Raw genomic sequence first — 21,832 nt, forward strand, 5'->3', positions numbered from 1 at the left:
TCAAAATACCTTTTCTTTAAAACAAACAAAAAAAGAAAGCTGGTAAGAGGATCAGATTCCCAAAGATTTTTCTTAGTACAGGGAGATTATTGCAACTTGCAGGGATGTCTCGCAGGGTGACCAGCCTGAGGGGGACCCCTTAGCACAAATGCTGTACCAGACCAGGGCTCTCTTCTGTCATCTGTCCCCAAGGAATCTGAGGGCTACTCAGTTCCTTTAAAATTTCATTTGGCACAAGAGTTGCAGCCTAAACTGGCCCCTCATGCTTGGCCTTGTGCTCCAGAAGCTTGGTACAAAAGACCCCTCCAAAGTGCTGGAACAGTTGTTTACAGCTTGTGAATGTGGAACTGTGTGTAGTGCTTGAGGACTGGGGAGGAGAGACCCAGAAAAATCAAATTATCCCAATCCTCTGGACTTGGTTAAACAGCTGCCCAGCCTCCTGAGGCTGGGAGGGCACAGAGCAGGGCTGTGCTCTGGTACCTGGAAGCTGCTGTTGGGTAAGGCCTGTTGGGCAAACCAACATGAGAGTAATGTTTCATGGGCTGGTTTCTAAATCTGGGCTGAACTGCAAAACAACCCCAGTAACTTCTGCAGGGTGCTTAGGTGAGGAGCAGAGGTGTGCAGACATCAGGACAGGGCACCGGTGTGCTCCAGGCAGCTGGGAGTGTGGCAGGGATGTCCCTGTATCACCTCCCTGCCCTCAGGGTCAGCTGGATGCACATTATCTTGGCCAGGGATGGAAATTGGAAAAAGCAGTGTAGCCCACTGGTTTCTCTGATGCTTCCGTGGGTTTCCTAGGCCAAGCCAATTGCTGCTCAGAGCATAATTTACCTGAAGGGGTGATCACTCCTGCCCTGACCTAGGGACTGTGTCTTTGCCAGCTCATCTGCAGAGCAGGTGTCAGGGTGGCATCACCTTCTCCCCACCCCTGCCACCCAATGTCTGCCTGCAGAGCACTGAGGATTCTCTCTGCCTCCCTCTCAGGAAAGTTTTTACTTTTTTTCCCGAAGACATGGAGGTCTGAATCATCTCCTGTCCTTCTTTCTAGAGCTGGGCAGCAGGTTACATGGCACCCAAGTCTCTGCTCTGCCTGGTGAATGGGAGCTGTACCATCCAGGCTCCTGGAGAGCCACTGGGGATCCTGTTGTGGATTCCCCTTGAAGCAGGGATGGAAATAGAATGATTTTTATCAGCCACCAAGAATAACTGGTGCAGCAGGCATTTTACCACAGCCCAGCCAAGTTGAAGAGTGCTCCTACAGGCAGCAGCATGACAGCAAAAACTAGAGGAGAAGCCTTTATCGACCATTCTTTGTACAGAATAACGTTATGAGAAAGGGTTATTGAAGTAATAATAATGCCTTGTGATTACATACCCTTGTCATGTATGCTCTGTGGAAAGCTCTCATAAAAGAGTCCTGGTCTCATTATCCTGGTTATTAGAAACGGGAGCAGAGACACAGACAAGAATTTGCCTAAAGTTTACCCAGCAGGTAAATGGTACTTGGGAATAAGTCTTGTGTGCAGAATCCCAGTCCTGGGTTGTAAACATAAGGCCATAGTTTTATGAAAAGAAAGCAGCAGACAAGAAGCCTATAGGCAAATCAGTTTTCAAAGCACTCTGAAATTTTGTTTAGAAATGAATCGCAATAAGCCCCATTCCCACTTGGCTGCCTTACCAAGGGAAATGCTAGGGAAGAATGTTTGCATGTAAACAAATATTTATGAACTACCTTGAAGCCTATGCCCTGTAAGAAGCGATAGATTGCAGGTTTAAACTTCTTTATTTTGTTTCAGATATAGCCTGGAAATTGTTATTTTGGAGGGAGAGATGGCCTTTTGCAGCCCCTATGGCTTGGGATGAGTTAAATAACAATGCTCTAGTTCTGTGTGGTCAAGCCAGACAAGCCTTATGTTGTGAATCTGGGGATGAGCAGAACACCTAATTGCTTCCATGGAGACACCAAGCAGGAGTGGAAAACTTGTAAAGTCCTTTGCTACCTCTTCAGAGAGTTGTCCTCATGGCCAAGTCAAAGCTTTGACACTGCTTGGGAACAGTTGGCTGCTAATAAAAGACATCAAGAAATGTGTCCTGGGTCAAACTCCAGCTCTCACAGTGAGCTTTGCCCTTCTGAAGTGCATCATCTATTTTAGGTGCTGGCAGAAACTCAGGGTGCTTGAGGTTGGTGAATCTTCCCACTGAACAAGCAACTTTTTCCTATTAACTATTTATTTTAAAGAATTTATGCGTTTTGCTTCCCATCCAGCAACAAATGCTCTTGGTGAACTGAGCAGTCTCTAAATGTTGATTAACTTGGTGAGAGAGGGGGGATCCTACTCACAGCCCTCTAAAGAGCAAAGGCTGTGCCCCATGCCTGGGCAGAGAGCCATTGCCTGGCTGTTTTTCTGGTTTCTATAGCAAAAGAGAACACTGACCTTCCTCCTGTCATCCCTGCTCTGCTGAGCCTGGTGCTGGGAGCCCTGGGTGCTTGGAGCTGTGGTCTGGCCCCTAAAAGGAGAGCTTGTGATCCAGTCTTTGCGTGTTCCAATTAACCCTTCCTGAAGTCTTCAGCATCCTGGGTACCACCACCTGGCCTGACAGTGCTGACTCTCTCTGCTCTGCCTCTCCAAGATGTTTGCATTCACTGGCCATGGGTGTTCTTGGTTTCTTATCCCTCTGGGATGCTGATGAGCAAGCTGGGATGGTGAATTCAAGGTAGTCAGATATCAGCAAGGGTGATTCCAGCAAGGGGAAGGATGCTTTTTGCAACTTTAGACCGTTTGGTTAAACTAAAAGGAGTTTTGGTTTGTACCATCAAAATTTTGGTAGGAATGGGAATATTATGCTAACCTCTATTTGGAGGGATGTCAGTTCAAGGAAATGTTTTGTAATTGCAGAAGTATTTAGATGTGAAGAATTATTCCCCAGTCTTCCTATGATCAGCAGGGAGCTCTGCATTTCCAGAGAACTCATGTTATCTGTGTTCTCAATCAAGTGTTCCTGCTCTGAAACTCCAGAACTCGGGTTTCCTCACTTTTGCTGCCCTGCATCTTCTTTCCCACATTGGTTATGGGGACAAACCTTTTTTTTTTTTTTTTTTTTTTTTATTGTATATTTTCATAAATTTAAATATTTTTCTCTGTAGGTTATTTTGTTCAGAAAAAGAGAGAGAAAAGGTTTATTATGTTTAAAGTCTGTGAATAGTGCCCTTGTCTGTAAAGGAAAATTGGCAAGCTTGGAGCACTCTCTTACAGAGAGCTAATTATTTTGCTTCCACCTACAGCATACTTGCCCTGTCAGACAAGCTGTTGACATTTGTGCTCTGCTGTGGCAGCAAAGAGGCTTCTGGTAGCTTCTATATTGTTTATGGCCTCTGCTGCTAGTGGCAGTCAGAGGGTGTGTGGAGCTGGTGGCTTTTGTAAGGGCTTGTGGTCATTTGGATGTTTGTCTCCTCTTGTGATGCTGGGACACCAATCACATGGGGCTCTAGAAATGAGGCTGGGAAGGGCAGTGTGTGTCCTTGGTGCAGAGCAAGCTGCTGTAGGGACTTGCCTTGTCTTCAGCCCTCAGCAAATAGCTGGAGCAGCTCCACCTTGCTTCAAGTCGGCCCATCTGCTTTATAAGCAACACTGGCATCATCTGCTCCTTGCTTTCTTCCAGCCCTTTGGCTTGTGTTGGGCAAAAAGGCTGGGGCAGGAGGGTGGTGGGGAAAGTGCCAAATTAAGTGGGCGTAGGAATGTGATCCACCTCCTCCCTCTGCTCCAGAGCCTAAACTTAATCCTTGGACTTTCAGTCTCAGGCTGGCTGAGATAACGGTGAGACTCCACACACTTGCAAATAAAACTTCACCACTCAGCACAGCCCTTGAGTTTTAAAGGAGAGAGTTAGAGGTGACCTCGTGGTATTTAAAAACCAAGGTAGTGCTCCTCAAAACCCCTGGAGCAGGGGTCCTGCAGGCCCCTATGCAATAAGGGAAAGAGGAGCTGGTCTGGCACTGGTGGTCTGTCCTGTCCTGGCAGCTGCAGCACAGCTTCACCATTCCCCACCAGAGCCTGGGTTCAGATGTCAAACAGACACAGCAAAGGACATGCCCCTTGACCATAACTAAATGTGGTTTCTGTGCCTAAATATATCTGTGTTCTTTCTACCAGCTCTCAGCTCTGTCCTCTGGGGTTTGTGTCACTTCAAAGCTGAAGCCCCCTTCTTGGTCCTGAGAGGTAGAAGTGTGTCCAGAGTTTTTGCTGGAGCTGTAAGGATGGGCTCAGCCATCCTCAGACGTGGTGTGGGACAGAGGACAGAGCCACAGGGAGCTCTTAGCTCTGTGCTTTGGTGTTTGAAGGCAATGGATGTGAGTGGAAACCCTGATGGATAAGGGGGGGTGGGTACAAGGTGTTCATGTTGTCCTGGGGTATGCAAGGACGTTGCTGTCTGTGTCCCCAGTTTCTGCTCTGCATGTGGGACTCGGCTTTGCCCATGTACCTCTGGTGCAGAGGGGTCTCAGGATGGAGCTTGAGGTCCAGATCTGTCATTTATCTGGGCAGCTTTTGGAGAGATAGCCATCTATGTTCTTTGCGCTGCACTTTGTATTTGCTGCAGCCAGTTTTCTGTGGGTTTTGTGCAGATCTTGTCCTCCCCTTTAGATGATCCTGACCTTATCTGAGTCCTCTCAGTGCTGCAGTAACATGCAGTTAGATGACAGCTGGATGTTGCCTCTGTCCCTTGTTTTCCACAGTGTATGTATTACAGGGCTGAGCAGCAGTGTGGGATGCCCACCAGTAAGCTGCTGGGTGAATTTATACAGACAAACTGGATGGGAAAGCTGGTGTTCAGCAGCTGATGAATGACCATCACTGGCAGTGGGGCAGGAAACTTTCTGCTCTTCCAGAATCAGGACTGAGGACTGCAGAAAGATGCTTTCCTGGGCTTTCTCAGTCTCTTCTGCCTCTGAGTCAGGACCAAAAGCCCTAGAGGCAGTCTGGGCTCTCTGCTTCCCACTGCTCCTGCAGGGCTTGGGAAGAAGATCACCTCACCCATGGTGAGTGATCCAAATGCTGTGGGAGGAGAGACCTGCCTTGCCGTGAGTCCTCCATCCCCTGTCACAGGCAGAGGTCTAGACCATTTCCTGCAGTGTCACGGAGTCATCCTGTGCTGATGTGAGCTCTGTGAGAAGCCTCTTGCAACCCCAGTCCTGCCCTGGGCTCCATGAGCTGAAGGGAGACTCTGTCCCCAGCCCAACCCAGGAAATGTTTTGGGTGGGTTAGAGGAGCAGACAGAGGGGCACTGTTCCCAGGTGGGCTCCTCTTGCACTGCCAAGGGGGGTGCAAGGTCTCATGTGCTGCTCGGCAGGGTAGAGGAGGGGGAGGAAGGCTGCAGCTCCCTTTCCAAGGACAGGAGGGATGCACTGACTTTTGGGGCTTTGAGGAAAGGACCCAACCTGCTGCTTGTCCCCTGCCATGCCCTGCTGTAGGGACAGCAACAAGGAGAGGGTCTGGGCTCTGTGGCTGTTACTCAATGTGTCTGTTGAAATCCAGGCAGTGGTACAGATCATGGGGTTTTCACTGGGATGATGCTGCCTCTGAGAGCTACCCTGTCTGTCTTCTCCCCTCCCAGCCACCAGTTTTGCTGTGGTGGGAGGAGGATCCCAACTTCCCCCTTTGGGCAATCCCCTCACAGAAGGGCAGGACCTATTCTCTTGCTGTGACTTCTAAAAGGCAGCTTTGTGGAAATCACCACATTTCTCCTTTCCCTCCCATACCCCAGCACAAGTAGGGGTCTCTGGCTCTGGTGCCTCCCACGTGAGATGGCTTCAGAAGTGGTGCCCATCACCTAGGTGGGGTTCAGCTTGCAGCACTGCTTACTCAGCAGATGGGCCCAGCAGGCAGGGTGACAGCAGGGGAGATGCCAGCACAGCACCCAGGGAGGTGTTGGGGGTTTGTAGGTGTGGGTCCCTCTTAACTGTTCTGCACCATCCTCTCCACCCACCCTTCATGTCAAGCAGCTCATCTCTCTCTGCAGCACCAGGAGAGCCCAAGTTAGCCCAAGGCCCACAATTCTCAGGTTCCTCCTTTTTTAATATTTATTTTATCTTACTCTTTTTCCTGTCCCTTTGTGGCTTTTTTGCTGAATGTGAAGGATTTCTGCCCCCCATCCTGCCACGTTACCCCTGAGTCATAGGAGTGGTAGCTGTTTGCTGGATGCATTTCTTCTGCTTTTCTTATAAGTGGGTGGGCAATGCTGGGAAAGCCCAGCTCTCCACACTGCTGTACCCACACAGGCACTTCTGCCTCCAGCTCCTTCCTCTTCCCCCTCCCTACTGGGTCTGTGCCTGGGGATCTGCCACCTTCCTCTTGTTGTGTTCTCCCTGCAAAGTGTGTAAGGACCAAAACCTCTGATGGTGAGAGTGGCTGAGGTTGCCCATGGCACACTCTGTTCCTTCTCCATGCCCTACTTGATCATAGAGAGCAACCACTGCTAATGAGAGCATCCTGCTGGGAGCTTTGTGCCAACTCAGCATCCTGGAGAGAGGAGAGGTGGAACAGGAGAGATGGCTGGAGAGGAGGCAACCTGGAAAGCATTGCCCTTCACCAGCTCAGTCTATAAATGAGGCACAGTTTACTTTACCACAATTTACTTTTCTTATCTCCCCAGTTCCTTTGTGCAAACACAAGGCAGGAGAGCTGGGGGCTGTGCTGGAGGGTGCTTTCCCCTCTGGGTGTTGAGGATGTCAAATGTGGCAGAGGCCACGTGTGGGTGATGGAGGCTGCTGCAGCAGCAGGATGCTGTGGGTTCTCTTTTCCCCAGTGGTGGGCAGCTGCTTAAACAAACAAAACTAAACCCTCTGCTGCAGATTAGGAGAGGAAATTGCTGAAGTACTTCAGTTTTGAAGCAGTTTCTGGGTCAGGCAGGGTAAATCCTGGCGACAGATGGATGCTGGGGACAGATGGTTCCTGGGGAGGTGGACAACCTCCCGTGCCTGCTGAAGCTCAGGGAAGGGAGGTGTCTGGGTGATTATGCTGCTTATCATAGCATGCACCCAGGTAGTAATGGCCTGGGTGCTCTGGAGAACCACGATGACCCTAAAGCAGTTGAGCTCTTCAGTGTGCAACTGCAAAAGCATCACTGTCACAGGAAAATTCTGAAGATGTCTGCTACCTCCAGTGACTTGGGAGTGACTGGGCTGCTAGCCAGGGGCTCTTCCATCCTAAGGGCATCTGGTGGTGTCCCAGAGCTCAACAGAAAGCCTGGATTCCCAGGGCAACCACTGCCAAGATGAGCTGTCCCAGCTTTCCCAGATGATGGCTTTTTTTCCCACCCACCCCTCTCTGTTTCTGACTGTAAGAGGCATTTCTCCAGCATTGCTGCAGAGGGAGAAGTTCGTGGGCCTCTGCCCTCTGCCGTGCCAGTTGGATGAGTAATAGCTGGGCTGAGGGTGTGTCCCCCCCCTCTTAATTGGGCTTCAATTGTGAACCTCAGTTCAGGGACATCAGCTGTTCCACCCTTGGTGACTGGGCAGTGTTTGGTAGAAATACTTTTCAAGATAAGCTTTTTTTATTCCTTAGTGCTGTAGAAAGTCCAAGGAGCTTAAACACACCCAGGAGGCAGGACCAGTCCTGCCCAGGGTGGGAGGAGAGAGCAGGACTTTGGTACCTGGGCAGGTAGTGCTGCTTCTGGTTTGTCAGACCCAGAAACTGCACTGGGCTCTAATCCACTCTGTTTGTTTTCTGGGCTGGCCCTTGCCTGATGTAAGGTGCTGGAGGGATTTTCCTCGTGCAGTGACCAATCTGCTCTCTTGAGCCACAAAGACATATGATGCTTTTTCATAACACATGGTGCCCCCAGGTCTGGCACAACTTGAAGACCTGTGTCTTTAAGAGCACTTGACTTAACCAGTAGCTGTTTCATACATATGTATGTATATTTATTCTCCTGGGCAACCCCAGGTTCACTGGACCCTGCTTCCTTTCTTCCCAGGCACAGAAAAGGGCCCCAGCCCCTTCTGTGTACCCCATTTCCACTTGGTCTGTAAAATGTTTCTAGGTCCTGCTGTGCCTGAAGGCGAGATTAGGATGAGCCACAGGACAAATCAAGGTCACCAAGAATGCTCTTTAACTTGAATGGACCTTAGCTTTCAGATTTAAATTTCATTTTGCTTGTGCAAAAGATTCTTGAAACAGAAAAATGATGTGGCTTCTGCATGCAGACATCTTCGTGCTGTTTCATTAAAGGTATGAGAGAAAAGGGCTCTTAAAAACACAAACAAACAAACTCCCCCCCCCCCCCCCAAAACAGCTCTCTAATTGTGGTACAGAGGTTTGAGAGGTAGTGAGACCCTAAACCAGCTGCCCATGTGTGCATGCAGCTCTTGTGTCCTTGTTGAGTTGTGAAGGAGCCCAGCTCAGGGCTGGTTTCCAGGCTGTGGTACGGGAGCTGATTCCCTGGGATGCGGGGAAGCAGCCGAGCCTCAGAGCCTCAGCCAGAACACTGCTGGGAGCTAGCAGCGAATTTTCTGTGTGCCTGCGAGTTGCAGCTACCTATGGATTTGTTACCCGGAGAGAACTAAACCTCTGATAATGCGTAATCCCTGGGAGTTTTAACAGTTTTGAGGTGGCAGCAGGAGGCAGAGCTCGGGTTGCTGCTGCTGTGTCCCGGCCCAGCGGAGGTGATGGGCAGCCTGCGGCGAGGAAGTCCCTGGCTTTCTTGTGCGGAGGAAATGGTTATAAACAGGATGTTTGCTTCGGCCCCATTCCAGGCTGCTCGTTGCAGACCCTGCAAGCAGAGCCCGGGCTCAGAGTCCCCTGGCCCAGACCCCAGGGAGGGGGAGGGGGAGTGTGAGAGCTCCCTCCGGCTCTCAGAATGTCAGCATCGGGGCAGAAACCCCCGTTCAACTCGTATCTCTGGTTCACAAGACAGCAGGAGGCTTTTGGGGGACCAAAAGAGGGGGATGAAACCTCTGCTTTGTGGTGCTGCTGTGCCTCTGGAGTGAGCCCTATGCTGGGACCGAAGGGCTTGTGAGTCACAGGGGGGTTCTAGCTGAGTGTGACATTGAGAGACAAATGCTGAGTCTGTCACTGTCACTAGAGTTGTTGCTGCCCCAGCTGTAGCTGGGACAGCCCCTGTGTCAGAGCACATGGAAACAGTCCTAAGCAAAGAGTTGAACTTTTTGCAGCCCCTGGGTCAGTCACCAGTTCTCTGGCTGCACAGAGACACAGGCTCTTGTCAGCAGTTCTTTTCTAAGGCTCTCCCAACTCATTCCTCATCATGGCCAGAGTGCAGGCTGCCCACCCCAGGGAGTCAGTGACCACCCAGTTCTACCTTCTCTCTGCAAGTCTGGGGACAGAGCCTGCCCAGCCTCTGCTCTCTGCCAGCTTCCCGCATCCCTCAGCTTGCACATGGAGGCCTCTGTGTGCTGCTGCCACCAGGGCTGCCTCTCTACCTGCTGCACTGGTGAGATGTTTTTCAGGCTGGCCCTGCTCCTGAAGGAAATGTGTGTGGTGAGTGAGCTATAGGATTACCAGTTGCTTTGGGCTGAAATGAGCCCATTAGGGTTTTGGGTATTCAGGTTGTTTGGCCACACCTTTAATTAATCTTTGGCATTTCTGCCCTTGTTGAAAATGTGTATTTTTAATTTTTTCATATTTCCCATATTCCCAGTGCCTGGCTTGCAGCATGCTGTGCCTGCATAAACATACACAGCCATGCTGATTCAGATGGATGGTTTTCCCTAATTTTCTCATTGTTAGACTGCAAGCCCAAATGGAACTTTGTGGGATGTAATGCATTCTCTCAGACCTAGATTAGGGTCCATTGTGCTCCTGGTTCCACTCCCCAGGTAAAACAGTTGTTTCTTCTACCTCTGTCCAAGTCCATAAGAGCTTTTTCCTTATTCTCGTATAGGAAATGCAGGGCAAAAGGGTGAGATGTGACTCTCCTGGAGCTGCATGATTAAGCCAGGGGAAAAAGGGCACTTTAACCTTCTCCCCACAGCTCCTGGTCCAGTGCTCAGAGCAGTGTTTCATAACGTGACCTCCACTTGAAGGGCTTAGAGAGCCGTGCTGGTAAACACTGCCTCAGTTGTTGTCCTCAGTATAAACTCTGGCATTTCACCTCTCTGGTATGTTGCCCTGTGTTGCCTTCACAAGGAGAAGAAGAGCTTGTTGGGGAGGTGAAGCATCTCTTATCCATCATAACCCCTGGCTGCTTGAGCCTGTATAATCTGTTTATCTGAGCAGCCTCATCTGCCCCAAAGGGGAGTGAGGAGCTGGGGCTGGAACTGAGCCCTCTGGGAACAGCTCTGGCTGAATCTGTGCAGAGGTGAGGGGGAAGACAATTCATGTCCCCAAGAGGCTGATGAAGGGCCCACCCAGTGGGTGCTGCCCACATTGTTTGGGGTGGGGAGCAGAGGAACCAGGTGGGTGAGTGGGGCATGGACTGGCAGGGCTCTGTGCACTTCCCTAGGAGGAAATAACATCCATCTGGTGAATGCAGCCAGCCTCTTTTTGACATATTTTCCCCTCAAGTTGCTCAGAATCAAGAGAGCAATAAACTACTGAGCAGTGCAGGGGAAAAAAAAATTAAAGGCCCAACAGCGCTCCCCACCTCTCATTTGCCAAAGAAAAGAAAATCCTGCCTGATTTCTCCCAGCCACGTCAGCTCCCAGCTATGACAGCTATCTCATCATGTTGGCAAGACAGCTCTCTGGAGCAGCCCTTGCTCCAAAATGCAATGGGAAAAGATGTAAACAGAGAGGAAGCCAGAGTTGGAGCTGGCTGCTCAGGGTGGGAGTCCAGGTACAGGGTGTGGGGCCAGGCATGAGTGCTGGGGGTGTCACAGTGAGGCTCCCAGGGAGCTGCTGTGATGGATCATGCTGGGAATACCTAAAGGATGTGTCCTGGGAGGTGCTGAAGCTTCTGCATCCTCACATGGGGCAAAGAGGCAGCTTTGCCATGGGGGGAAGCAAACCCCAGTGCTTTGCATCCTCTTCCCTTCTTGGTCAGATTTGCTTGATGAGACACTGACCTGACCTTAATTCCTCTCTCTTTGTTTTCCTAGATCATGATCGAGTTCTGCCCAGGTGGGGCAGTGGATGCCACCATGCTAGGTGAGTGCAGTGTGTGGTGCTGGGCTCATCTCTGTGGTTGAGGTGATGCCACAAGGTGTTTTCAGCCTCCTGGCACACTTTCAGGGACAGCCTTTGGACAGATGGCAGATGTGGGTGCCCTGGTCTCTCCAGCTCCTGTGTCTCTCCCATGAGTTTGCTTATTTTCATACCTGGAGCAGAAGGTGTGGAATCCCCACAGCATTTCTTGAGCTACTTTGATGTCCTTTTGTGATTTAAATGCTTCTAGCATCAGCATATCACAAGGCATGGGGAGAAGGGAGAGTCTGGCTGGAGGGGAAAAATGGCTTTAAATATTTATCTGCCAGAAGCACCGGGTGCTTGGGATCTGTTCCCACAGCTTCCCAGGAAAGACAGTGGGCTGAGATGTTTAATCTGGGTGTCTGTTGTGATGAATCTCCCAGGATCTCCTTTCTGACTTTTCCTTATGGGATCAGTCATTTGGTGAAGCATGAATATGTGAATAAACTGCAGTTCACAGAAATTTCAGGAATCTTCCTGTTTGTAACTCCTCCCTTCCACACAGAGCCGCTGGGACTGAGACCATGTGGGTGTTACCCAAAAACACCCTGGCTGGTGCCACCGCCCCTCAGCACCAGGGCTGTACAGAGCCCAGGGGGATGACATCCACTCCATGAAGTAAATGCAGGGTTTTTTTATGTCCTCTTGCCTGGAATGGTTTCCCAAATTCACAGGGAACATACACAGAGCTCACACCCTTGTCATAGTGTGCCTTGCTCCCCTTCTTCATTCCCCTCATTCCTCGGCTAGTCTGCTCAGCCTGCTCCTGCATCCCCAGGAGGGAGCTATAAAGTAGCAGCTCCAAGCTGCCTGGTATTGCACAGGCTGAGGAATAAATTACCTTAACGATCTGATTTGCATTGATCTCCCACTGCTTTGACACATGGACAGGGATTTTTAAATGGTCCGCTGGGTATCCTGTGACTTTCTGCAGTGCAGGTGGAGCATCACTCACATCTCTGTCCTCTTTACCTGTTCTCTCCCTCCCTGCAGAGCTGGACCGGGGCCTGACTGAACCCCAAATTCAAGTGATTTGCCGCCAGATGTTGGAAGCTCTCCACTACCTCCACAGCAAAAAGATCATCCACCGTGACCTGAAGGCAGGCAATGTGCTCCTCACCCAGGATGGGGACATCAAGCTTGGTGAGTCTGGTACAAGAGCGTGGTGGGTTCTCCCTGGGGGAGTGGCTGTGGGTGATGCTGCTGCTTGGGACCATTTCACACCTTGTGAACCACAGCTGGGGAGTGCTGGGAGCTGGGCTGCAGCTATGCCCTGGTATGGGGGTTGTTGATGGATGCTCTCTGCTTTCTGCCCTGCCTGTGGGACATGAGCTGCTTGTCTGCTGGCTGATGAGCTCAGACAGAAGATGGGGAGAGATTTTATGTTGTTTCATGGGAGGCCAAATCCACCATTGGGCTGTGTGCTGTGCTTGGCCCCAGCTGGGCACTGGGACTCCTGGAGCTGCAGCTGAGCTCAGGCCTTTGATGGAATTCCCTTTTGTGAATTTAGTTATTCCCTCTTTGAACTTGATTTTTATGTATTTTGGCCTGCTGAGCATCCTGTGCAGGGTGCCAGTTGGCAGAGCTGGGAGCTGGAAGAATTCATCTTATCTCCAGAACAGGTCTGGTGGTGACAGGACAGGTTTTGCCAAAGGGGTTGCTTTGCCAGCTTGCTATGGCTGGAGTTAAATTAGCATCCACCTGCATGCTGGAGGATGAGGACTTTGATGAGGACTTTGTCTGTAGGGTATGGTCAGAATGGTGCAAATCTCTTTTTGAACCCTATGGATGGGTGTTGGCAGCTCTGAGGCATTCTTGAGTTGTGTCTTGGGATGATGGAGCTGGGCTAACCTGTGAAGATGGGAACTTGCCTGTGGCCATGGGCTCTGCTCTGACATAAGAAATGAATGGGCTGCTGGATGGTCCAAGGATGACCTGCAGTCAGGAACACCCTGAGCCTGGGGGTGCAGATGGGTGACAGTTCCCCCAGAGGTCATCAAGGCCATCTTGATGTGGGCTTGGTGCCCTCTGCAAGTCTGACCAGTTTGATAAGGGTTGGGTTGCCTTCAGCTGCTCTCTACAGAAAGGACAGGATCAGGGGAATGAATCATGCAGTGGTTACTGTGCATGTGGAGGAAGAGAAGAGAAACAATGTAGAAGTAATTCCAATTTTTTTCTGTTGTAAAATGGAATTTCGTGCTACAAAGCAGCACTCCTGAAAGTGATCTGCCATGGAGCTGGTTTATTTGTTTGTTTGTGGAAAATATCCTGACTTGCCTCTAGATGTGTAGGGTTGAGGTTACATGTTATGCCCCTTTCCTATACTACATGAGAGGGGAAGGTCTCTGGGGGGTTTGGACCTGAAAGCAAATTTAATTTCTGATGCTTGGTGTAGAGTAAACAGCACTGATGTATCATGTTACTGCCTTAAACGTGTGTTTGCTTTTAAACCCAGAATGGTCTCTCGGTTTCCCTACAGCATCTAATGTTACTGCTCTTTGCAGCTGACTTTGGAGTGTCTGCCAAAAACATGAAAACCTTGCAGAAGAGAGACTCCTTCATTGGGACCCCGTACTGGTGAGTGCCCTGCTTGCCAAGGAATCCCCTGTTAATGAGGATCTTCACCCTTCTGACATCAGGCTTGCTCAGAAATGGGGAGCTGATGTCCTTTGGCATGTGTTGGCCCATGGTTCCTCACCAAGCATCAGCTGGGAGGATTTTACCAAGAAGTCTGGGCCAGTGTCCACACATGGCACAGAGTGGCTGAGAGCAGCCAGGCAGAGAGGGACCTGGGAGTTTGGGTTGACAGGAAGCTGAACATGAGCCAGCAGTGTGCCCAGGTGGCCAAGAAGGCCAATGGCATCCTGGCCTGCATCAGGAACAGTGTGGCCAGCAGGTCCAGGGAAGGGATTCTGCCCCTGTACTCAGCCCTGGTGAGGCCACAGCTTGAGTCCTGTGTCCAGTTCTGGGCCACTCAGGTCAGGAAGGAGATTGAGGTGCTGGAGTGGGTCCAGAGAAGAGCAAAGAGGCTGTGAAGGGATCCAGCACAAGTCCTGTGAGGAAGGGCTGAGGGAGCTGGGGGTGTTCAGTCTGGAGAAGAGGAGGCTCAAAGGAGACCTCATCACTCTCTACAACTCCTGAAAGGAGGTTGGAGCCAGGGGGGGGTTCGGGCTCTGCTCCCAGGCAGCTCTCAGTAAAACAAGAGGGCATGGGCTTAAGCTCTGCCAGGGGAGGTTTAGGTTGGATATTAGGAAAAAATTGTTTACAGAGAGGGTGATCAGGCATTGGAATGGGCTGCCCAGGGAGGTGGTGGATTCTCCATCCCTGGAGGTTTTTAAGAAGAGACTGGATGTGGCACTCAGTGCCATGGTCTGGGAACCACGGCGGTAGTGGATCAAGGGTTGGACTTGATGATCCCAGAGGTCTTTTCCAACCCAAATGATTCTTTGCTTCTGTGCAAGGGTGTCCCTGGCCTCAAAGGAGCTATGAGCAGCCTGGGCAGTCTGGGAGCATTGCTCAGTGTCACCATGCCCTGGGCTTGGAGGATTGAGGGGCACATGTGAGCTCGCGTGTGTGTGCTCACAGCTCCCCCTCCCCAGGAGGTGGAGTGGGCTTTGAAGCAGCTCCAAGCACATGGGAACAACTCCTCTCTCCAGAAATGCAGTCACTAAATCACCCGACTTGCTGAAGGAATGGAATCGGTGAGGATTAATTTATTGTCTGAAGCAACATCTGTGCCAGATGTCAATGGCCTGGGGGTTTCCATGGGCTGCCTGGGCTGTCTCAGCTGGTCTGCAGAAGAGGGAGGGGATTAGACCCCTTAGAAAAGATGCTACTTCTTCTGCAACCCAGAGCTGGGAGGGAAAACTGCTTGTTGTGCAATGCTGTGGATTATTGCAAGCATTTAATTTCTGCTGCAAGACTTGTGTGTGGCAGTAGTGCCATCCCTCACCATCCCTGCTCCTTGCTCTGCCTCTTGCAGGATGGCCCCGGAGGTGGTGATGTGTGAGACCATGAAGGACACTCCATATGACTACAAGGCAGACATCTGGTCCCTGGGAATCACACTGATAGAAATGGCCCAAATTGAGCCACCTCATCACGAGCTCAACCCCATGAGAGTCCTGCTGAAAATCGCCAAGTCCGACCCCCCCACGCTCAGCTGCCCTTCGAAATGGTGAGGGGGTTTGGGCAGCAAAACCTGAAGTGTGCATCTCCCAACTTCTGCAGTCTTTTGAGAGGGAGAAAGAAAAAAAAAAGTCTTTCACAGCAGCAGTGTTTAATTTGAGAACCCAGTGTAGGATTCTAAGCCCAGCTGTGAGCACAGAGCTGCTCAGCTGACAGTGTGCAGGCAGCACAGGGGGAGCTGGTGCCCACCCACAGCCTTGCTGAAGTGAGGATGATCCCTTGACTGTTTTAAATACACCCCAGTTTTGTAGGAAAGGCAGGTTTTCCCACTAAACCTGGAGATGGCTGAGAGCTCCAGAATTTCATTCCTGAAGTCTAGAAAAAAAAAGTATCCTGCATTTAAAAAAAATCCAGTATGTTTACTTATTTATTTATTTTAATAATTATAATGCCTGCTGCGTGGTAGCCAGCAGCAAATTACTGGAGTCACAGGGATTGTTACCACTGTTCAGGCAGCAGGCAGGACCCTGCTGATAAACCCAGCAACAGGGTGGGAGCACTTCCCCTGGAGCCAGAACTGGATCAGGGACATGCTCTGTATCTCAGAGCTGTGCTTTGCAGGCTGAGGGTGCCCTCCTATGGGGTTCCTGGTCCTTCACAGCCATCCTTTCACACTGCAGCTGTTGGGATGGGTTCAGGAGCATTTTTGTATGCAAGCAGCTCCACCCATGGGCTGCCTCTGGAGCATAACTACTGATGTTCTCTCTTAACTCCCTGCCTGAACCTTGAGGCACAGTGGCTGGTGTCCTGTCATCTGTTGCCATCACAGGTAAGGCAAAATATAGTCCCTTATGTGGCCACGTTGCTGATTCTCATACAAATAATCAGAATAACTGAGCCCCAGGTGTCCTGTGCTGGGAGTGAACTGGTTTGATCATGGCCAGTTGCAAACTGGGACACAGCTTGCAGAGGGATGGAGTAGAACCCTGTGGTGTTCAAGGCCTTTCCCTTTTTGAACTTCTTGCCAACAACTGTGTTTAAAGGTCCCTGGAGTTCAGAGACTTCCTGAAGACAGCACTGGACAAGAACCCGGAGACGCGGCCCAGTGCTGCTCAGCTGCTGGAGGTAGGGATGGAGCTGGGGCTGGGCTGGGGCCCTGTGCTGGGGCTGGTGTCTCTACCTGGGTCTGAAAGTGTCCAAACAACACACATCTGTACAGCTTGGTTCTCCTTAAGGAGGGTAGAAAAAGAGGTGATGGGCCTTAGACAGGTTTCTGATTATTTTTGTCTTGTTTAGAAAGTTCATAGGACTTTGCAGCCAGTAAAATGGCCCCAAAAGCAACAGCAGTTTCTCTGCCTTTGGAGCAAACTTCAGAGTTCCTATGGAAACCAACTGGAATAGAAATGCCTCCCATAGCCTAAAAATCCCTTCATGACAGCCCGGTTGCACCTGGTTGTCTGAGACTTAAATTTGACTGCTTTCCTTTCCTCCTGTCCCCCTTAAAAATAATAGCAAAACTCTGGAAGATGCTTTTCCCCCAGCCCACTTCCTCACTGGCTGCATGCTTCCCCCTGCAGCATGCTCTGCAAACCCCAGAGACTCCCTGGCCTTTTGCTGAAGCTCAGCACAAACACCTCTGAGTGCACTGAGTGATTTGAGCCTGATTTCAAGTGAAGCTTCCCCCATGCTGTTTGCCCCATGGGATCCTACAGATTGGCTCTTGCTCCACTCCTGGTGGCACTCTGAGGGCTGGGGCCTGCACCCCAGAGCTCAGCCAACCTGCTGTGAGGGGGGGACATCTCTGCAGTGAGAGCCCCTGGTTTAAATGCAAATGATGTTCTTGTCTGGGGGGTGTTGGCATGGAGCAGCTTTGCAGAGAGTCAAGATCTGAGTATCTGTGTGCAGATCTGGTGCTTTAACTCTTCATCTTGCTCTCTCTTGTTGCCCCTTATACATGAAGCACACATCTGTAAATTCATTGGAGTGGCGGCCGGGGGGATGTTAAGCTTGGTCACGTTGGCAAGATCCAGCTCCTTAGGTCTTTGCAGTTGTTCTAAAGCAAGAAGTGGTCCTTGCCATCACTCTCCTCATACACTGTCTCAGCTGAGAGCTCACAAGGTCCATTTTTTGGTCACCACACGTGTGTGCATTGTTCTTGGCTTTTCAGCATCCCTTTGTCAGTAAGGTGACCAGCAACAGAGCCCTGCGTGAGCTGGTGGCTGAGGCCAAGGCTGAGGTGATGGAAGAGATTGAGGAGAGTCGGGATGAAGGAGAAGAAGACGACTCCTCAGAGTCTGCCTCTGTGAGTGCTCCCAGCCCTGTGCTGTGAAGTTTGTCAGTGGGATTGTGGTCACAAAACCCAACACCTTCACTTTGTTGTCTTTTCAGCTCCCTGGTAAGCACAAGCGGGACTCCTCTGAAGCAAGTCAGCTGAGTTTTGATGGGGAGAAACCTCCAGACTCTTCCCTGCCTAAGGCAGTGAATGGACCTGTGGGAACTGGCAAGGAGATCGCAGATGGACAGAACAATAAAGTCTCATATGAAGGCATGAGCAGTGATAGTGACAAACTGGAGAGCAACCACTCCACAAAAACACTTGCCAGCTCTGCCACCTCAGGCACCCAGGGCAAGCCAGACATCATCTCACAGTCTGCACAGCAGAGTAACTCAGTGGAGGAGGGGGACAAGCAGCCTGGGCCAGGCAGCAAGGAGCAGAAGAGTATTGGGGAGCAGCCAGACAGCAGCCACCTGGAGAACTTCACTGAGGAGAAGCTTACCAATGGGAGCTTGGATACCCTGGCTCCATTCCCCAGCAGCAAGTCCAAAGGGGATTCGGATTCTGGGAGTACTTCAGCCTCTGAAAGCATGGACCTCACCATCTCTCTGTCTGCTGACCTGTCCCTCAACAGAGAGAGTGGCTCCATCTCCCTGAAGGTAAAAGTGGTGGGTGGATGGTGTGGAGAAGGAAGGATGGCAAACCCCTGTTAAAAAGTGTTGTGGGTTTTTTCTCTTACTAGCCAAGTCCCTGAAATTCATATCCTTTCCTTGGGAGGCTGTGCACATGCACACCTTGGCTGTAGCTCCTTAAACTCCCTCCTTAGCAAGCAACATGCTGTACTCTGCATGGGGTTGAATACAGGAGGAGAAAGTGAGTTGCCCCTTACCTGCCCTCTGCCTGAAGATGAGGAGCAGGTAAAGTAGAAGATGACAGAGGCTGAATGAAAACAGAGGGTCTGGCAATCTTGCTTTTAGCACGATGCTAAAGATCATCCAGGTGCCTGTTTGAGGAGATAGCTAGAGAGCACCACATATAACTGTGGTGCTTGCAGTATGAATGTCATCTTAGAACTCTGCAGATAAACACAGGGCCAGCAAGGAGGGAGGAAACCTGTTTCTAGGCAAAGTCTTCGATGTTTTGTTTTCCCTGACTATGGGACCCCTGTCTCACAGGGGTCAGGGCAGCACAGCACTGCTGAATAAAGCTATGCCAGGGCATGCAGCCTGTCCCCAAGTAAAGGAAAAGCTGCAGTCACACATTTCCTGTGCTGTTCCAGGTCCCTGGAATCTGATGGAAGGCTGATGTTCTGTAGCTATTTTGGGTCTCTGAGGAGTATGAAGTAACCATGGCATACACCTGACATGTACAGTCATATACAGTCACACAACTATGAAACCCAAAAAGTGATTTCCTAAACTTTATCCATTGCCTACAACTCTGCTGAGCTTTCTCCTGGGACTAGGTATTCCAGGAAAGTTTACTTGGACTGGTGACTTTCTCAGGTTTCCCAACCTGCCATGTGTCTGGCCTGGTTTGTGTCAGCAGTGGCTTGCACAAAGACCTCCCAGGCTTCTTGGCTTTTGCTAAAGCCTTCTGCAGGTTGGGAATGCTTGTGAGCCAGGTGAGTGTGGCTTAGAAGAAGAGGGAAAATAATTGGAATGATATTTGCTGAACTTCAGAAGAGGAAAAGTGTGTGACTTGAGGGGGCAGAGTGATGTGTTGCACAACATCTTTCTTCAATTGGCTGCATGAATGATAGCTTCCCAGCACAGAAACATGCCCAAAACCCATACTTGCCAAAACTTTCTTCCCCTCCTGTCTCCTGCTGTAAGCATAAGAGCCAGCATCCCCTGCAGGAGCCCACAATCAATCTGGATCCCTGATAAGGGCAGTGGGATGCCCTTGCCTTAGTAATGTATCCCTCCTCACAGCCATTGCCATGACATCTTCTCTCCTTGCGGACAGCCAAAGATTAAGAAGATGCTCCACATGCCATTACTCTCCACAGTTGTAAGGCAAAAGGAGGTTTTGAGGGTTTGCAGGAAGTCCCAGAGAGACTGAGGGAGAGTGGTCAGAACCAGCTCAATGTCATCTTTCTGAGCAATGCATTCAACTCCAGGGGTGCTGCTGCTGGAGGGCCCTGGGAAAGGCTCTGCTGAAGCCTCTGCTTTGCTCACTGAGCTGAGTGCATGGGGAGGTACCAGAATGTGCTGCTCCTCCTGCACCCAGGCTCCCTGACAAGCCTTAGCTCCATGGGCTTCAACTCCCTTGCTCCTGGTGCTGTTTGATTTGCTTCACAAGGTGCAGCAAGAGCAAGGGCAGCAAAGAATTAAACCATTTCTGCTTGTAAATGTTCAGTATTAAGTGCTTTTTATCAGAGGATAAATTGCAAAGTTTAGGTGACTCTTTTATTACCAAACTCTTTTTTTCAGTTGTTCATAGTTTAGTCCAAAAAAGCCCCACCAAAAAACAGCTTTAGCAAAAAGTATCTGGGTCTCTCTTTCACTTAGGAAGATAAAGGATAAGAAATCTACAGGTGAATTTGGGAGGCTACAGCTGGCAAAGAAAACAGTGACAAATAGGCAGAGGGTGAGTAGGGATTTGAAAAATATAAAGAAAATTTTCTTAGGTACAGCTGCTTCTGGAGGGAACTTCTTTTGAGTATCTAGCTTGAATTTCTAAAGTTTGACCTGCATGGGTATAGGGAATTCACAGCCTTGGCTGAAACCCTTGGAGCCTGGAGGGGACACACTGTAACGTGCCCTGTGAAGAGTATTCACAGTCTGTGGACTCAAAATCAGCATCCCATATGACCACAGTTTCTCACTCTTCCCTGGAGAACAATTTACATTACTGGAAAGTTGGAAAATACTTTTACCCGTGTTCAGGAGAGGAAGCTGGCCTTCTACTGAGGGATAATACAAAAGACCAAGAGAAAATTAATCATTCTGGTTTTAGATCCATGACTAAGGCAGGGATCTGCTTGTTCAACAGTGAGAAGAGCCTGGGGATGGCCTGAGGAGCCTAACCCTACCCCTAACCCACCTGGGTCACTGGGCTCAGACAGTGAGTCAGGGTGTCAGTAAGCCCTGGGGCTGGCACAGGCAGCTGGATGCTGGCAATTTCTCATTTAGAAAATTCATGAGACTTAGCCAACTGTTTTAGTTCAGTTTGGAGCAGCAGGAGCCTTTGTGACCTAATCTGGTGTTATCCAAACCTTTTTGCACAAATTTCTCTGAGCTGGTTGAATGACAGTGGTCCTAGCATGTCCTATCAGGCTTCACTTGGACACAAGGAAGGATCTCCAGGTGATGGGTTGCTTCTCCTCCAGGTCAGGCTACTGCAGGGCTGAAACCACAGTTCTGTGGTGTGGTACAAGGCTGCCTGGCTCGAATGGCAGCTCCAAATCTGCTGATAACTTTTGCCAATGTGCTTTCCTTGCTTACATTCTTCATTAGCAATGGCACCAAAATTGCTCTAGAGGCTTCCAGCTGTAGCACCCTGTGCAACAAGCTGGGGATTTGCTTCATGGCCACCTCCTTTCCTCCCCTGTTGAACTCAGGATTCTCGGATGCACAAGAAGACACTGAAACGCACCCGCAAGTTCGTGGTGGATGGAGTGGAGGTGAGTGTCACCACCTCGAAGATCATCAGTGAAGATGAGAAGAAGGATGAAGAGATGAGGTTTCTCAGGCAAGTGGGTTACTGGAATGGAGGGAGGGCAGGGTGCTGAGCTGGCAGGGGGTCACTAGTGGTTATTTCTTCTCTGCAACCAAATTCAGGAGCAGCCTAAAGTCCTCTCATTTGCTGTCTTGGTCCCACTTGGACAGGATAGCTGTCCACATTGGTCATCACTTCCTTTAGCCTTTCCTTGGCTGGCAGAGGGCTTGTTGGGCCACCTAAGCTGAGCTCTGCATGCAGGAATGCAACTCCAGGGTAAAATGCAGGAAGGAGGTGACTAGGAAAGTTTGTGCTGCAGTTGGCTTTGTCCTCTGGGGTGGCAGAATATGTGTCTCCAGGGCTCTAGGTGTGCTGGCTCAGTGGAAATAAGCACAGAGATCTTCTCAAGATGCTTCTTTTCCTTTTGTTCTTCTATCTCCTCAGACTTCATTAATAGAAAGGCCAAGGGAGTGGTAAACTCCTTGAGCATCACTTAATATTCATGGATCCATCCTCCCTGCTGAAACCTTTATGACTCCTTTGCAGATCTTATAGCTTTCAAGTCTCCATGACCTGTTCTCAGGAGTACAAGGGTTACCATAATTAGCATTCTGCTTCCTTGCAGTGCA

At 50.2% G+C, this 21,832-nt stretch overlaps 1 protein-coding gene across 2 annotated transcripts in view; it reads left to right on the forward strand.

Annotated features, from left to right (window-relative positions):
• Positions 1-21,832, forward strand: part of STK10 (serine/threonine kinase 10) — a 44,633-nt gene that overhangs the window by 15,503 nt on the left and 7,298 nt on the right. For both annotated transcript variants that reach the window (XM_030459080.1, XM_030459081.1), the window contains exons 3-10: positions 11,050-11,098; positions 12,131-12,280; positions 13,642-13,714; positions 15,120-15,314; positions 16,309-16,390; positions 17,433-17,567; positions 17,654-18,199; positions 21,106-21,236. In XM_030459080.1, the coding sequence (XP_030314940.1) occupies positions 11,050-11,098; positions 12,131-12,280; positions 13,642-13,714; positions 15,120-15,314; positions 16,309-16,390; positions 17,433-17,567; positions 17,654-18,199; positions 21,106-21,236 (1,361 nt within the window). The remainder of the gene's footprint in view (positions 1-11,049; positions 11,099-12,130; positions 12,281-13,641; positions 13,715-15,119; positions 15,315-16,308; positions 16,391-17,432; positions 17,568-17,653; positions 18,200-21,105; positions 21,237-21,832) is intronic.

This window comes from Calypte anna, chromosome 13 (genome assembly GCF_003957555.1).
Source record: "Calypte anna isolate BGI_N300 chromosome 13, bCalAnn1_v1.p, whole genome shotgun sequence".
Lineage (NCBI taxonomy): Eukaryota > Metazoa > Chordata > Aves > Apodiformes > Trochilidae > Calypte > Calypte anna.